We start from the raw sequence: 18,321 nt of genomic DNA on the forward strand, positions 1-18,321 counted from the left end.
TGTTCTCTCATTGGTAGTGGGGTTTGCAATGATTGCTGAGAATTCTGTTACCAGACTATGAAAACTACATAAAACAGCTTTATGACTCCTAAGGAAACTAAGTTACTAAATGTAGGAGCTCTGTTGTGTTGCCTAGATTTAAAGCACCCACTCTGTCAATTTCCTTAAAATTAACTCTACTTTTACAGTTTTATTCTGAGCACTATCCTAAATTTATTAAAAAAAAAACAAAAACAACCCACAACAAACCAACCCTCATATTCCTGGATGACATGCAGACTATAAGCAATAAAAATATCCACATCAAATGTAAGTGATTTCTTAAGTAATTTGAAAAAAGTATTTTAAAAATTCCTATAAGATTTTAACTGTTAGAATAAGAAGGCGACCTGAACAGAATTTAATTTTGTTAATATTGAAACAGGTTTCTGGACTGAGCGCACTCATAGAAACAATGTAATAATAAGATAATGTGAACACCACTCCAGTTGTCATCACACTGCTCCAGTTATCCAACACTGTACACCGTCTGTGGAGAGCCTGTGGTGGAGGTGCCTAAGCTCACCTTCACAAAATAGTCAAACAGGGGCCTGTATTTCTTGCCTTTGAGACAGGCACCAGGAAATCTAGAAAAAGGAGAAAGGCAAACTCACAATTAGATTTAAATTGTCAAGGAAATGAGGCTGCAGCCACATCAAGTCACCACTCCCTTCTGGTTTATTTGTTCCTTAGTCATTAGTGCTGGAACATGTTACCTGAATGTACTAGTACTTAAAACTTAAACAGGTACTTAAGTACTTCATATTTAAAATGGTGTTAGTACTTAAAACTAAACTTGAGTAATATATCTTTTGGGTTATAAAGTGTGTTACTTTTTAAAACTAAAGACATACACACTCACAAATCGATGATTTGTATATTTACCTTTCAAGGATCTCATAGTCACTCTCCAATTTATAGAGGGCTGGTAATCGGGCTTCCATTAAAATCAGTAATTTTCCTCTGATAATGTCTGTAAGAGCAATGGAAAAAGTGGACTTCAGTAATATTTAGACTTTGGCTTATTCTACATTAGACATGCATCAGTATACTTTTTCCTTTGGGTGCTCCGGTATCACCTGCATCCAGTGTGCCTAGCACTCACAGAGAAATACTGAAAAGAATGCTAGGACACACAGCTTTCTAGACGAAATTGACCAAAAAAAAAGAAGAAATCAAAGGCTATTAGGCTATCAGTTGTTGTTAATTGCATCTCTATCCATTTTAAGTAAATTAATCTTAATTTTCTTCTAGCAAATGTAATATATATAAATATTTCAAAGTCATATTAACAAACAAAAACGTTTACAAATAAAAGTCCCCTGTAATCTCATCTACCCTCAGGCACTATCATCTGAGTGGCTATTCTTCCAGGTAGTTTTCTATGTATAATAACAGTAACATACATATTATGTGAATGGGCAATTAAAAAAAATAATTGTGAGACATAACAATATAGTTATTTATTTTCACATAATATATCGTGAACATCTTTTACTATATTAGCACATAAATATCTTTCTCATTCTTTTAGATACTTCTACAGTCCTCCATTCTAACGGAAGTACAAGTTATTTTTCACATACCAACTAATCCTACACATTTAAGTTGTTTTCAAATTATTACTACTATGAACATTGGGATGAGTATCCTTGTATGTATCTTTGTACACTTACTGGAAATTCTTCTGATGGCTACTACCTCAGGAAGAAAAAAGCTGGAACAAATGTATAAACATTTAAAATTTAATAGATATTAATAAATTGCCTTACAAAAACTTAGACTAATTTAATTTAAACTCCCACCTATAAAGTATGATATACTCAAGATTTTACTAGTGCCTCTGACATACATTCAGTTCACTATAAGAAAAATGAGAATCTATGAATCATTGCGAAGGCTTCTGCAATTCACTGAAAAACTGCCATAAATAAGTCTGCCAACAACCAACTCTGACCTCCCAAGAACTTCATTATAAGTGGAGTCTACATTTTCTGAATAAAACCCAGGAAGTACAAAAGGAATATATAGGTAGGGGAGCCACATGATTGAAATCTCAGCCAGAAGGCCTCTAAAGCTGTCAGGCTCACTACAGATTGGCCATTTCTCATTGGTGATACAGGGAACTTATGCAGACAGAAATGAAACTGCCCAGAGAAGCAGCTACAGACACCAGAGCGAGGTTCTGTGTGTATAACAGCTCTTTTCCAGCAGATAGTGTAAGAAACCAATTCTTGGTCCTATCCATTCCCAAGGCACAGTTAAAAAATAATAAAAATACCTGTTTTCTGACTCCCAATTCTCTACCATTCCTTTCTCAATATTTATCTCTTGCCAGCAAAAGCTTTTGAGGATCCAAGTGACTGTCATGTAAGGCAGAATTTTTTTCCTGGCTATGAGTTTCTCTTTTATTTCCCTGGCTTCCCTCTTCCTCCACAAACTATCAAAACCTGAAGGTATCAATCTTCTTTTTTCATTTAAGTCTCTTTAGAAAGCACCTCATTAAGACTATGGTTAACTCTCCGCCAGGGAATATTTGAAAGGCAAAGTCAAGTTCTGGTACCTATTCTGTGATATTAGAATTTATAATAAATATATATTTGGTCTTAATCTCTGTTCCTGGCAGAGCTCCTAAAACCCTTAGAACTTCCTAAGTAATGAGAGCCATGTAGCTCACCCCTGTTCCATGGAGACAGAAGTTCCTGTACCCAAGACCCTTCCAGACCTCGCCTTATGAACTTCTTCATCTGGCTGCTTATGTGTATCCTTTATAATATCCTTTTATAATTAACTGGTAAGCCAATAAGTACAATGTTTCTGAGTTCTGTGAGCCCTTAAGCAAATCAAGAGAACCTGAGGAGGAGATTGTTGGTTAGTGAGAAGTATAGGTGTCAACTTGGACTTGTGACTGGAGTCTTAAGTGGCGGTGTGGTGCTGGAGAGAGGTCTTGTAAGATGGAGCCCCTAACCTGTGGGATCTGATGCTAACTCTAGTATCTGAATTAAGTAAACTGCTTGGTGGTATTGAAAAAAGAGACATCAGAGATTCTTAATACCGACAAGATGCCACCTCTCTAAATCTCTGGTTCTTCATCTATAATAGGGACATGATGTGCAAAAGTGTATTAAAATCTAAAAATTATAAAGAATTCTTACTTTTTATATCTGTGTACTATTTTAATTTTTGTGTATTACATTTTCAATCTGTTAAAGAGAAAACCACAGGCCAAAAATGGGATCACTTATGCTAAAAGTCTATGATAACAAACGTAAATTTATTACCTGACCTAATTGCTGTTTCCATCTCTCTCAGAAACATTCTTTATCAACTAGTCTGGAATGTTCTGGTCAACACCAAGGAGGTAATCTGTCATATGGGCTCTCTCCATCTCTTCCACCCCCATAGAAAGAAGAGTCAACATACATGATAAAAAACTCTTGCTATTCACCTCCTACCCCCTAAAAAATGTCCTGGTCTAAAAATAATCCTTTTTTTTTTCTTTCTCTAATAGCTCCCTTGCTCCACCCTTCTTCCTAGAAAAACCTTCCACTTTGGACAACTCGTAGGAGCACCCTTCTAGTTGTTAGACAGAATGCTGCCCACTTAATAAAGCCAATCAGACCTTCAAATTTACTTGGCTAAATTTTATTCTTTAACAGGTTAGAAATGAAAACAAAACAAAACAAAACTTTGAGGTTATTTTTCTGATTAAGTCTAATGCTTTTTCAAAAAATTCTATTTGTACTCCAAAAAAGAAATATCAATTTCATCCTTTCCCAAAAAATGTCAAAATTACCTTATCCACATCAGTCATAAGTAACCAGGCTCACACTTACCTTTAATCTTCACATACTGCATATCTGGATTAACACACAGGGCAAGGTTACTAGGCAAAGTCCAGGGAGTAGTTGTCCAAGCAACTAAAGATATATTTTCATCTTCTTCCAAAGGGAAAGTTACAAATATTGAAGGATCTTGAACATCCTGAAATAAATGAGATAAAGTATTCTTTTACAAAATCCACAAAAACAGACATAGAAGAAAAAGGAACTAATCCTAAAGAATAAAAATAAATTGACTTTCAGAATAAACCGAGCTTTTAAAACACCATTTGCTCTATTTATAAAAATAAAATATAAAGCAAGAAATTCCAAGTATTTTTTAATATTTTAAAATTTTAACAATTACCTCAGTACAATTATGCACTACATAACAATGTTTTGGTCAATGGACTGCAGGTATGATGGTGATACCATAAGATTATAATGGAACTGAAAAATTCCTATTGGCTAGTGATGTCACAGCCTTCCTAAGGTTGTAAGGCAATACTTTACCCAAGTACTTAGCATTGTTACAACTGCCAACAGTATTCAATACAGTATTCAATATATGCTGTATAGGTTTGTAGCAGAGGAACTATAAGAGAACAGAATTTGTCATCCCCAAATGTGATTATTTTAGGCTGATTTTTAAGAAACAGCAGATATGGGAGAAGCTCTGAAACCAAGTAGAAATTATCCTTTGTAAAAGACATTTCCATTTGTAAGGAAAATTTCCATTCGTAAGGGTGTCTCCCCTCCCTGTACCACCAGGCAGAGAAAGACTATCTCTAGAAACTTCTATCGATGAAGAAGACCACTATGTAAATCTACGCAGCAACCTTACTTTTGTTTATTGTGCTTTTCCTGGTAACCTCCCATAACTGATCCCTATCACCCCAACATCTTTTGTCTTCAGCTGAAGATGGTATGTAAGGTGATGGCTTCAGCTGTTTTGGCAGCTTACTCATTTTCCTGGGTCTCTCCCATGTATATAGGAGGTATACGTGTTATTAACTTAATTTTGTTTTTCTACTGTTAATCTGTCTTTTATAACAGGGATGTCTCAACCAAGAATCCAGAAGGGTAGAGGGAAATTATTTTTCTTCTTGTACAGAACAATAGGCTATACCATACAACCTAGGTAGTAGTAGGTTTATGTAAGCGCACTGCAATGTTCACACAAGGACAAGTTTGCCTAAAAGATCCTTAAGAGAAGCATGACTGTAGTCACAAACAAAACATTTTAATTGTATCAAGAGGGATATATAATGGAGGTTTTGTAACCACATGTAGATTTCATTTCTTTAAGATAGTCTTTTCTCTGATTCAAGCAGGCTTAGCCTGCTATAATGGCATTGTGACTCGCTTGCCTTTTCCACCCTTACACTTCCACCTTTTTATGCCTCCTCCCTTAATCACTGAGCCTTAGGACATAAGGTTTCAGCCAGTTGCAAATCTTTTAAGAATGAAGCTTCAAGTCAATGGATCATGAAACCATAAGTTTCGGTTAAACTAAGGATAACATCTTGGCTTTAGGTATGTTTTAGATCTAGACCATCTAGAAGGAACAGACCCACAGACCATGGGACCAGATGGGATGACACCATAGCTGATTCTAGAACCATGATGGGCATGATAATCAATTACCCACAACCCCACCTACCTTAGTTTCAATTTTTCCCCTATGTAATCTATTTCCTTGAGGCACCCGCAGAGTCAGTTCTTTGAGAGCCACAGCTTGCCTGTGTCTCCAAGACTCGCAGCTCTCTAATATAAATGCTTAATTTCTTTGCTGCAAAACTTGTACATATCTCACTAACTTAGATGCAAGCAAACAGGGGGACCCTTTTGCTCCAGTAACAGTTTCACTATTACAATAATCTATTTTATAATAAGTTCATAAAGAGGTAGATCAACAAAATAACTATTTTGGAAAATAGTTATTCTTTATTCCAAAATCTAAAAATGAGTCATTTTGAAATATCATATACTTGAAAAATTGTAATATGCCCAAATTGTAACAGAGTGAAAGGCTAATTTCAGCTTCTCTGACTCCATCTTGTTCAAGGCTTTGCTTCCATGGCCTTCAGGTTAATAGCTTGTGCTTAGTCTTGCATATAGACATGCTAATCATTAGAGGAATTCTGCTTGCCACTTGAGTTTTATAGCCTCTTTACCAGAAATTGCCTCTCCCAAGGAGATAAGGAAAGTATGTACAAAAATAATGATTGCTTACCAAAGATTTGACCTGCCTCATACCAACTAGTCAACCTACTAAGAACAAAGAAGTTTCACAAACATCCTAGAACTGCTGTCTATAGTTGTCAATCACCGCTTGCTCCTCCTTTCCCCCCTTCCCTTGACATAAAAGAAGGATGAATTCTGTACTTTAAGATATTTTTTTAGGACACTAGTCCGCCATCTTCTCAGCTTGCTGGCTTTCTGAATAAAGTAGCTTTCCTTGCTTCAACACCATGTCACTTGACTCACTGGCTGTTGGAACCTTGGACTTGGTTACAATATTAATTCGGTTCATTAAAGAAAAAAAAAAAAAAAACAAAGCAAAGCTTAGTGGCAACCAATACACAATTATAGAATGGTAAAAGAGAAAAAAGATAATGCTAAGTGTTGGCGGGATGGAAAGTAATCAGAACTGTCTAATGCAGGGGCCCCTAACCTCTGCACAGCAGACCGGTATTAGTTCACAGCCTGTAAGGAACTGGGCTGCACAGAAAGAAGAGAGTTGGCTGGAAGTGAGTGAAACCTCATCTGTATTTGCAGCTGCTCCCCAGTACTAGCATCACTGCCTCAGCTCCACCTCTGATTATCAGGCTTTAGCTTCTCATAGAAGCACTAGTCTCTGGTGCCAAAAAGGTTGGGGACTGCCGCTAGTCTAGTGGGAGAATAAGTCAGCATAACCACTTTGGAACACTCTATGCTTGTATCTATTAGAGTGGGGGCAGCAAGACACAGCCCACAAGTTAAATCTGGCTGTCACCTGTTTTCACATAGCCCAAAAGTTGAGGATAGTTTTAACAGAGTTGAAAGAAGACCATCTGGTTCACAAAGCCTAAAAAATTTACTATCTGACACTTTACGGAGTTTGCCAGCTCTGAAATTGGAACTAATTGTAAGTTATAATCCCTGACTCGACAATTCCACTCCTGGGTATATATCCAACAGAAACATGTATATTAAATGCTCCCCCAAACCAAGTTCTAGAATGTTCACAAAAGCACTGAAGAAGGGCCCGGACGGGATCTCTGTAGTACAGAGGCCTCACAGTGTCCTCGGCTTCACTTTTCCTTGCCCTACAGCTTAACAATAGATTTTCCCCAGTGCTCTGACCCAGAGCGGACCCAGAGGAATGTCCCCTGCCATTGAAAGTTGCCTTGAAACTTATGATTAATGCTCTTATGCTTACTGATCACAACCCTTCTGGCTACTATTCTTTCCAGACTACTCCCATCTTTGTTCCTGTGTTACTAACGCCACCAGAGGACCACGTTGCCAGAGGAAAGACTCCGTAAATCACAACAGACCCACTTCCAACCCAGAATGATCATGTAGCCCCTGGAATAATGCCCAGACTTTCCCTTAAATACCCTAAACCCGACTGAGAAGGCAAGGCAGTTTTTGAAGGTGTTAACCTGCTGCCTTCTCAGATCACCCTGACAATAAACGCTTATTCTAAATATCCCAACTCCTGTGTTGGTCTATTGGCTAAGCGGCACAGGCAGCACAAGGCCCAAACTCAGTTGCTCTCCGGTTTCAGCACTATTGATAAGAACCACAAACTGTGAATTACCCAAATGCCCACCAATAGTAGAATAAATTAAATACCAGACAGTAATTAAAATGGTGATCTACAAACATACAACATGGATGACTTTTGCAAACATAATCTTGAGCAAGAAAAGCCAGGCTCAAAAAAGAACACACTGAATGATTCCATTTATGTATAATTTAGAATCAGCAAACAAATCAATGCTGTTGGAAGTGAGGGTGAGGAGTTGAATAGCTAAACTTAAGGGACCATGAGAAGGGAAAGCTTTTGACAGGTTGATAACATTCTTTATTTTATCTGGGTGTTGGCTTCACAGATGTATTCACTTTATGCAAGTATATAGAGTAGAGCAAGTAAATGGAGAAGCAGAAAAATGTTGTCTTATCATTAACCAGGCAATAGGTATTAAGATATAAAACATTAATTGTAGTAAGTACAGTAATGAACATATAAACCTCCTTCCCCAAAAACAAAAACAAAATGAAACAAAACCTCTAAAGGGAAACCTAAGTAAAACATTATAATAATTTCCTTTGAATACTGGGATTACAATTTTTTTCCCTTCTTTATATCTTCTGATGGCTTCCAATTTTCTGCAATGAGCATGAACTTCATAAATAATTGAATCAACCAGATCTCTAAAAACAAGAAATTTAGACAATATAATAAATAAATATTTTTATATACCACAAGCTTGGTTTATCTTTTGAAACAGATGGAAGCACTTTCTCTTTTAACTCGATTTACTTCTGTACACCTTGTCTTTCCAATATGGGGAAGTAATTTGTTTACTTATGGAAGAGTATAACCTTTGAAAATTCTAGGAGCTCACAGCTATTATGGGGTTCTAACGTGCAAAAATTTGGTCACCAAAGTAAATGCCACCATTACTACACAAGAATTTATATTAAAAATGTCCATAGGAACATTGGTTGTTACCATTTTTAAAAAAAGAAGCTATGCCCCCTACCAACGACTCAAATGTCTATCAAAAATGAATAAATAAATTGTAATCTATTTGTTAAATGAAACACTTATGGCAGTTAAAAGTAAACTTATAGTTACATATATTGAGATGAAGAATCTTGACGACAGAAACATGGCGGAATGAGAGACCTCCCAGGATCTCTCCCCTTGAAATAATAAGCTCAACATCTAAAACTTAGAAAAAAACACCCAAACTGCACACCAACATGTCTGAGCAAGTGATCTGTGCATAATAGCTACCACAGGTCAGAACCCCAGGTGTCGGGTGGTGGACTGGGATGAGTAAAGAAGCTGCCTCTTGCATCCTCCGGAGCTCCCTACAGGAGGAGGGGAGAGGAGAAATGCGGCAAATTCCACGAACAGCCCTGCCTGGGAGAATTGTGAGCTCCACGCAGTGGGCGGCAGTGCCCAGGGACCAGGGCAGAAAACAGAGAACTGGGAATGGCAGAGAAACAAGAGTTGATTATTACCAGCCCCAAGTGCAGAATGCCAGGCTGAGCTGCAGCCCCCAACCTCCAGCGAAAGGAAACAAATAACAAAATCAGGGATGAAAGAGAAATTAAGGGAGACACCACAGAAATACAAAGGGTCATATAAGAATACTATGAAAAAGGATATAACGAATATAATAACCTAGAGAAAACAGACCAGTACTTAGACTGAATGGACCTTCCTAGACTGAACTTCCTAGACTGACTCAAGAAGAACTGGAACATATAAATAGACTGGTCGGCAGTATGGAAATTGAAACAATCATCAAAAACCTACCAAAAAGTAAAAGTCCAGGACCAGATGGCTTCACTGGTGAATTTTACCAAACATTCAGAGATTTAATATCTATTGTCCTCAAACTCTTCTAAAAAATAGAAGAGGAGGCACTATTTCCTTACTCATTTTATGAGGCGAATATTACCTGAACACCAAAACCTGGTAAAGATAACACAAAAAAAGAAAACTACAGACCAGTATCTCTCATGAACACAGACGCGAAAATCCTAAACATGATAATAGCGATCTAAATACAGCAACATATTAAAAAGATTATACACCATGATCAAGTGGGCTTCATCCCAGCGGCATAGGGATGGTTCAACACACGCAAATCGATTAATGTGATACACCACATAAACAAATTAAAAAATAAGAATCATGATCATATCAATAGATGCAGAAAAAGCCTTTGAAAGTTACAGCATCCATTTATGATCAAAACACTTAACAAAATCAGTATAGAAGGAAAATACCTTAACATAATAAAGGCCATACATGATGAACCCTCAGCCAACATTATACTTAATGGTAAAAAACTAAAAATCTTTCCTCTATGATCAGGAGCAAGACAAGGCTGTCCACTATTGCCACTGACATTCAGTATAACATTGGATGTCCTAGAGAGTGCAATCAGACAAGAGAAAGATATAAAAGACATCCAAATAGGAAATGCAGAAGTCAAACCGCATTTCTTTGTGGATGACATGATTCTCTATATAGAAAACCCTAAAGACTCCACAGGAACACTCCTAAAAACAATAAAGAAATACAGTAAAGTTTCTCAATATAAAATCAATGTTCAATAATCCATAGTGTTCCTATACTCTAATAATGAAGTGTCAGAAAAAGAAGTGAAAAAAATAATTCCTTTAGCAATTGCAACAAAAAGAATAAAATACCTAGGAATAAATCTAATGAATCATGTGAAGGACCTATATATTGAAAACTATAAAACCCTATTAAGAAATCGAAGAAGATACAAAGAAATGGAAAGATATTCCATTTTCTTGGATTGGAAGAATCAAACATCATTAAAATAATCTTATTACCTAAAGCATTATACAGATTTAATGCAAACTCATCAAAAGCTCATCAGCATTTTTTTAAAGAAATAGAACAAAAAATCATCAGATTTGTATGGAAGCACAAAATACCCCGAATTGCCAAAGCCATCTTGTGAAAAAAGAACGAGGCTATAGGCATCACTGTGCCCAATTTCAAAATATACCACAAAGTGACTCTAATGAAAAGTGCATGGTATTGGCAGCAAAACAGACACACGGACCAGTGGAACAGAATCGGGAGTCCAGAAGTAAACCTATGTTTAAATGGATGAGTAATTTTTGACAAAAAAGCGAAAAACATTCAATTCAAGAAAAGAAAGCCTCTTCAATAAATGGTGCTGGAAAGACTGGAAAGCCACCTGCAAAAGAATGAAACTAGATTTAAAATGCATTAACTCAAAATGGATTAAGGACCTGAATATAAGACATAGTAAAATGCATAGAAGAAAACATAGGAACGAAACTCAAGGACCTTGGACTTAAAGAGGATTTTAATAAATTTGACCTCAAAAGCAAGGGAAGTAAAAAGTAAAATAAATGAATAGGATTACATCAAACTAAAGAGCTTTTGCTCAGCAAAAAAAATCGTTAACAAGGTAAAGAGACAACAATCTGAATGGGAAAATATATTTGCAAGCAATGCCTCTGATAAGGGCCTAATATCCAAAATATACAAAGAAGTCATACAACTGAATAACAATGGAAAAACAAACGATCCACAAATGGGCAGAAGACTTGAACAGACACTTCTCCTAAGAAGACATATACTAATGGCCAATGAACATATGAAAAGATGCTCAATATTGCTAGCTATTAGGGAACTGCGAATCAAAACCGCAACGAGATACCATCTCACACCTGTTAGAATACCTGTAATAACAAATGTTGGAGAGGATGCAGAGAAAAAGAAACTCTTTAACACTGCTGGTGGGACTGCAAATTGGTACAGCCACTATGGACAACAGTATGGAGGTTCCTTAAAAAACTAAGAATTGATTTACCATATGATCCAGCAATCCCTTTATTGGGTATTCACCCTAAAGACTTGAAAACCCATTTCTGAAAATATATTTTCACACCAATGCTCATAGCAGCATTATTCACGGTAGCCAGGACACAGAAGCAACTTAAGTGTTCAAACATAGATGACTGGCTAAAGAAGCTGTGGTACATACATACAATGGAATATTATTCAGCCATAAGAAGAGATGAAATACCATTTGCAACAACATGGATGGACCTTGAGATAATCATGCTAAGTGAAATAAGCCAAACAGAAAAAGTTGAAAATCACATGATATCACTTCTATGTGGGATATAAATCTAAAAGAAACAAATGAATAGGACAAACAAACAAAGACACATGGTCATGGACAACAGATTAATGGTTACCACAGGGTAGGAGGGAGGGGTGAGGGAGGCGGTAGATGGGGTAAAGTGGGTCAAATATGTGGTGACTTTAAAAAATTTTAAAAAATTAAAAAAAAAAAGATGAAGAATGTTTAAAACACAATGTTTAGTATAAAAGACAAGGAAAAGACAAGGTGCAGAGTAAGTACAGTGTGTAAGATTTAAAAACATGCAGAACAATACTGATATTGTTTATGGATACTCATGTAGATAGTAAAAGTATGAAAATATGCATGGGAAAGAAACACTGAATTCAGCAGAGTGGTTACCTATCAGGATGTTAAGGAAAGAAATGGAAAAAATAAAGGTACTGTAAATAAATTGTAAATAAAATTCACTTAGATAGAAATTAGAACCAAAGATCCACAACTATAAGTAATATGGATCACTGTCAGAAATATAATGTTAAGTGAGAAAAGCTATATAGAAAAGAATACATAATGGATCTTGGCATTTCTACAAAGTACAAAAACATACAAAACTAATCAACTATTATCTGTAATATTTGGTTATTTTTTTAAAAACGAGATGTATTGAAACTCATCAAATAGTACACTTAAGATTTGTGCACTGAATTGTTTATAAATTTAACAATCTCCCTTAGCTACCTCCCCCCAAAATATAAGCAAATACTGATCTCTACTAATGACATACAAAAAGGAAAAAAAAAACTAACACAAAAATGAAGTACCAATTTCTATAAAATATAGAGGACAGAAAAAATGTTAAATTAGACCATGGAGATGTTATCAGCAAAACTCATATTGTGGGAAATTCTACAAGACAAAACTTATCTCCTAAACAATAAAAGGAAAAGAAAAAAAAAAAAAGATGAAAAAGGAGACCTTCAGATTAAAACAGACCAAAAAGAGTTACTACCGTGAATGAACCTTCCTTACATCCTGTAAAGAAACAAACAAAACCCAAAAAACTAAAAAGCTGCTGAGGGACAAAAGGTATGACACAAACTATGAGCTAAACACAAATGTGAATATAGATGACACCCAGTAATTAAAGAATTATAAAGTAGTTAATATTAAGAATGACTGATGATGACTTTTTAGGTGTGATAATGGTATTATGGTAATGTTAAAAAAGAGATAGTGCTTAGTGTTTGATTCTTTACATTTGTACGTGCTTAAAATATTTTAATAAAAAATGCAACACAATATAATCATAGAAGGATATTTAGGAGACAACAGGAATCATCGCTCATACCTCACAAGGATTAGCAAAGATCAAGTGGGATGTATGAAAGTATTCTATAAGATGAAAAGTGCTTTTGGAATGCAAGTTTTAATAATATAATTTCCAATCTGAGCATGAAATAAGAGTTGCAAAAAACCTAATGTCTGTCAAAAACAAAGAGGCTTAGATAAACTCTCAGAGATGAAAACACGTCTCCTACATATACACATGAGAACAGGTAGTTCAAATAGTTTCAGAATAGTTACTGTCTTTACTATCTATCTAGATAAGGCAAAGCAGTATACTTTACTAACATCAGACATGTCTAAACTCTTTTATCATACCAACGACAGCAGGATATTCCATATATCAGAGAAAAAATCCTATTACTGTGCATCAATCTCAAATCAGATTTTTCCCCAAATACTTCTAACAAATAAATGAACTATGAGGTCCCAGATGAGGCATAAAAAACCACCCAAACAACCCTTGTGAAACAGTGACTTGAGGCAAACAGGGTAGAGCTAAACTTATTAACCAAAGAGAGGCACAAAGATATGGTCAAAACAAGCAAAACCTATCACAAATCTCATGGAGAAAAAAAAAATCCCTCGTTTTTAATCTTAACAGAGCCTTGGTTCAGTGACTGGCAACATCACCAGCACTCGGTTAGAAAAGATCATACTGACGAGACTCCCCAGGCTAACGTTACACATTGGGACTAGTACCTTGATCACCATAATCATTTAACTTCCATGAACATAACTTAATGCCCAATGATGTCATACATACCTTGTAATTCTGGTGAGATTCAAAGTTGGAAAGTGGAGTGTTACAGGCAGTGGAGAAGGGCATGACTTTCATACCTCTATAAATAAGGCCTTTATCATAAAGTTGTTTGAAGACCCACCTAGCAAATAAAGAGACGAAGTTTTACAATAATTAAATAATCAAAATTCTGTTCCCCCAAATGCAAACATTTATGCTGGTTTCCGTTCATAGAGTTTGTGTCAATCAAAGATGTAAAAACACAATGTCTCTCAACCAAAGACTAGCTGGTAAATTACAATAGATCAGTATAATTAGATATTATAAAGACATGAGTCTAATATTTGTTGACATGGAAAGATGGTCATGATTTAATGTGACTGAGAAGTTAACTGACACCATATTGTATATAATATCAATTACTGTATAATTATATAAAACTGTACATTATCAGTATACATAGTTACATTTTTCAGGAATGCTGAAAAAACAGATTTTCACTAATATTTCAACTATGGCTGAAATTTCAATTTTTGTTTTTCTTAATAGTTTCTTGATATATTGCTTAAATTTCATGATAATGGGTAGTTTTACAATGCCAAATTTAAAAAAGTATAAACCATTGGGATTAGGATCAGATCTCTCTCCTACAACTGGCCAAAAACTTTATTAAGTACTTAACATGTTGCTTTAAGCTAAATGTACCAAGACACTGCAAATGTCAACAGGTTCTCCTGTGGTGACCACTCACCTCTCTCAATTGGATGCCAGAATGCACTGGTGAGAACCCTTACATAATTCATTTAGAAATTCACACAGGAGTAAAACTTTACTCCTACGTCCCTGTCACAATAAATGAATTAAACCCTCTCTCATTTGCTAAAATACATTTATATTTATCCCAAACCACAGAATATACAAGAGTGAACCCTAAAGTAAACTACGGACTTTGGGTGATTATGATATGTCAGTGAAGGTTCAATTGTAACAAATGTACCACTCCAGTGGGGGGTGCTGACAATGGGGAAGGCACATGTGGGGGCACAGGGTATATGGGAAATTTCTGTACCTTCCTCTCGATTTTGCTGTGAACCTAAAAATGCTCTAAAATATAGTCTTTAAGTCTTAAAACAAAATAAATCTATCCCCAAAGATTTCAGATAATTGTGAACCTAAACACAAATTGATCCATGCTACAGCACCTCTCCACTAATATAACAGAATATTCATTATATGTACAATTTCAAATAAACCTACCAGACAGATTCCATGAATTGAGGATACAGAGTTTTGTAGTCATTGTCGAAGTCAATCCATCGGCCAAGTCTGGTAATAGTAGACTTAAAAATATAAATATTAGAGTTATTAGAGAATGATATTTGTTATTGTACATCAATGTGTTTTATTTCTATTATCACCACGTATGATTTTGAGAAAACAGAATCAATGGTTCAAGAAAATCTATATTACAATCAACACACTATATAAGGTTAAAAACCAGTTTTTTTCCGGCATTCATTCTATAATGCAGATAATGATATTTACAAGTATTAATATATTTTTATGAAAGTCTATCAAAGCTACTCTCTGGTAAACATCACAGATATAACTGCTCCTGGCTTGAATTATTAATGGATGCTAAAATTACTGAGTTAAAGTATAAAGGAAACAGATATTTGCACGGACTGTCCCTATAAGACACTTATTAATTACAAAGGAAAAACTCCAACTTTACAGAGGAGTTGAAGAAACCTGACCTGGTCACCTTAGTAAACAAAGTGAACATCATCAATGAGCCATATCGGTATCACAGGCCTCCAGATATGATAGACTGAGAGGTGCATGATGTTACTTCTGAGGTATTCTTTCCAAAAAACGCAAAACCTAAACTGAATCATGAGGAAACATCAGATATTGAGGGATAATCTACAAAGTAACTGGTTTGTACTCTTTAAAAGTGACAAGATCATAAATGACAAAGAAAGATTGAGGGAATGTTCCAGATTAAAGGAGACTAAGGAGGTATGACAACTAAACTCACTATGTGCTTCTAAACTGGATCTTGGATCAAAAATAAAAATTAGTGAGACAAATGGTTAAATTTGAATAGGGTCTAAAGTATTGTATCAATTTAAATTCTTGTTTTTGATAATTACACTATGATTATTGAAGGTGTTAGCTAGGAAGTGAGTGAAGAGTATAGGGGAACTCTTCATGTTACTTTTGTAATTTTTAATAAGTCTAGATTATTTCAAAATGAAAAGTTTAAAAAATAAAAAAAAAATTTAAGGGAAAAAAAAAAGACCCATATACTTATTATAAGCATCATCAGGATTTTCCCCTACTAGTGACCAGGCAAGAAAGTTATATTAAGAGAAAATTGAGAAGCTTTGATCTTCAGGTTGATGAAATAAAGTTTTATTCACCAATGAAGAGAAGCTACTTAACGTCTGAGCAGGAAAGAGCAAGATGAACAGTCCTGGAGAGATAACTTGGCAGGCTCAGGTTGAGTTTAAAGAATATAAACAAGAGATCAATTAGGAGATTGTTACAGAAATGGAGCTAATGGTGGGTGAAGCTAAGGAAAGGTATAGGAATGAAAATAAATGACTAGATAAGAGACAGTAAGGAAAAAGACTTGATAGGATCTAGCATTTGATTTAATCATGAGGATTAATGTTTGAAGCCTAGAAGACTGAAACCATTGGCAGGATAGGGGATTCTAAAGAACAGTAAGTGATAAGATGGAGAAGATAAAAAAAATAAAATAAAAGCCAGACATATTTTTAAGTTGTACAGACAGATTAATCTAAGAGCCAGGGAGGAAACTGGGAGTTGAGGAACTTTGTTCCTAAGACCATAAGAACAAGAGAGCCCTGATAGCACCTGATAGTTACTTAACGGTACTAGCTGTGGGAGCTCTACCACTAAGAGTGGGCAAGATAGGAGTTAAATTAATATAACAATGGGTTTAAATTTTAATGGATTTTAACATCTGAATTTTTATATTACAACATTCAAGTTAATCTATTTGCTAGGATGGCCTGATCCCTGTTATATACTGTAGGTAGGTAGGAGATTAAATATAGAAGACTAATCAAGCACGAAGAAATAAGAAAAGAGAGGCTTCGGTTTAAGCTATAGTCTAGGTAATAGGATTGGAGGTGGAAGCTAAACACTCCTTTAAACAGGATGGTCGACCCCTCTTATGTCACAACCTCACATGGACAGACATACTTTTGGGAGCATCATAAAAAACACAAAGGACCATAAATCATTTCAACTTCCATTTAAATCAGAAGTTTTGTTCATTCTACTGAAAATAACCCAACATACCTTCCACTCAGTAGAATATCTCATCACGATTGCTCGGCATTGATTGTTATACTCCACAATCCCCATTTTGGTTACATCCTCTGGTCCTCTGATTCCTAGTGTCTTATCAATTTCATATTCCTGAAAATGTAGGATAAGATTGTTAACAACCCTACCCTACAAAACAAAATCGATTTAGCAACTCTAGAAAAATAAGATTTAAAAAAATTAGTTCTCAGAAAATCTACAGAGAAAATGAACTGTAGAATTATGGAAATGAAGTAGAAGAAAAAGTCTGTTGTAGTAATAATTCACCATATGTTAATATATTACTTGAAATGCTTACTAAATCTAATGCTTACTAAAAAATCAAAATATTATAAAGGCTGGTGACTCAAACATACCACTGGTAAGCCATGACAATCCCATCCAAATCTTCTGTCGACGTGAAACCCACTCTGGTGAGCGTATCTCGTAACTATATCTTTAATTGTCCCTGCAAGTATATGTCCATAGTGAGGCAGTCCAGTTGCAAAAGGAGGTCCATCATAGAAAGTAAATCTATAAGAGATAATAAAAATATGTTAAGTTACTTTAAAACAGATAGCAAAAATTCAGGACAACATTTTTCTATAGATGGCTCCTGTCACAGTGGAGTCTTCAGGGAGAAGAAAAGCAGTGAGACGAGGAAATTCAGATATAACTGATTAGGTTTTTACTGTAGGTCCTGGCTTCCAAAAAAGGTCGTTATGGTGGAGCTGGAGAGGCCTCCAGTGGGCCATCCATTCTTCATTTATTAGTTCCACAACATAATCCAAGTTATTCATCCTGATGCTGAATGATATTATTCATTAGTAAAATAGGGCAATAAATGACTATCTCATAGTTTTTGAGCATGTGAGAACCATGATAAAAAAAGAACTCATTCATTCAATGCATATCTATGACTGAGAGTACCCACTATATAGAGAGCTAAGAGACTCTGGGAAAATACGAAGATGAATAAAAAGTTCCCTTCTTAATGAAATGCAGTGAAAGAAATGACTTCTTAAGGACTCTACCCTTATGAAAGAAATTCACATACATACTTTGGCCTATGTTTTGATTGCTTTAAGCATTCTTGAAAACAATTAAATTCGGACCAGAACTGCAAGATTTTCTCTTCTTCAGC

At 35.4% G+C, this 18,321-nt stretch overlaps 1 protein-coding gene across 1 annotated transcript in view; it reads right to left on the reverse strand.

Moving 5' to 3' along the window:
* IARS (isoleucyl-tRNA synthetase) overlaps positions 1-18,321 on the reverse strand; it is an 87,804-nt gene that overhangs the window by 62,507 nt on the left and 6,976 nt on the right. The window contains exons 2-8 of the mRNA XM_025040467.1: positions 17,555-17,711; positions 17,172-17,291; positions 15,093-15,175; positions 13,860-13,977; positions 3,876-4,023; positions 925-1,012; positions 566-626 (exon numbers count right to left, since the gene is read on the reverse strand). Coding sequence (XP_024896235.1) covers positions 566-626; positions 925-1,012; positions 3,876-4,023; positions 13,860-13,977; positions 15,093-15,175; positions 17,172-17,237 — 564 coding nt within the window. The 5' untranslated portion in view covers positions 17,238-17,291; positions 17,555-17,711. The remainder of the gene's footprint in view (positions 1-565; positions 627-924; positions 1,013-3,875; positions 4,024-13,859; positions 13,978-15,092; positions 15,176-17,171; positions 17,292-17,554; positions 17,712-18,321) is intronic.

This window comes from Pteropus alecto, unplaced genomic scaffold (genome assembly GCF_000325575.1).
Source record: "Pteropus alecto unplaced genomic scaffold, ASM32557v1 scaffold129, whole genome shotgun sequence".
NCBI classification, from domain to species: domain Eukaryota; kingdom Metazoa; phylum Chordata; class Mammalia; order Chiroptera; family Pteropodidae; genus Pteropus; species Pteropus alecto.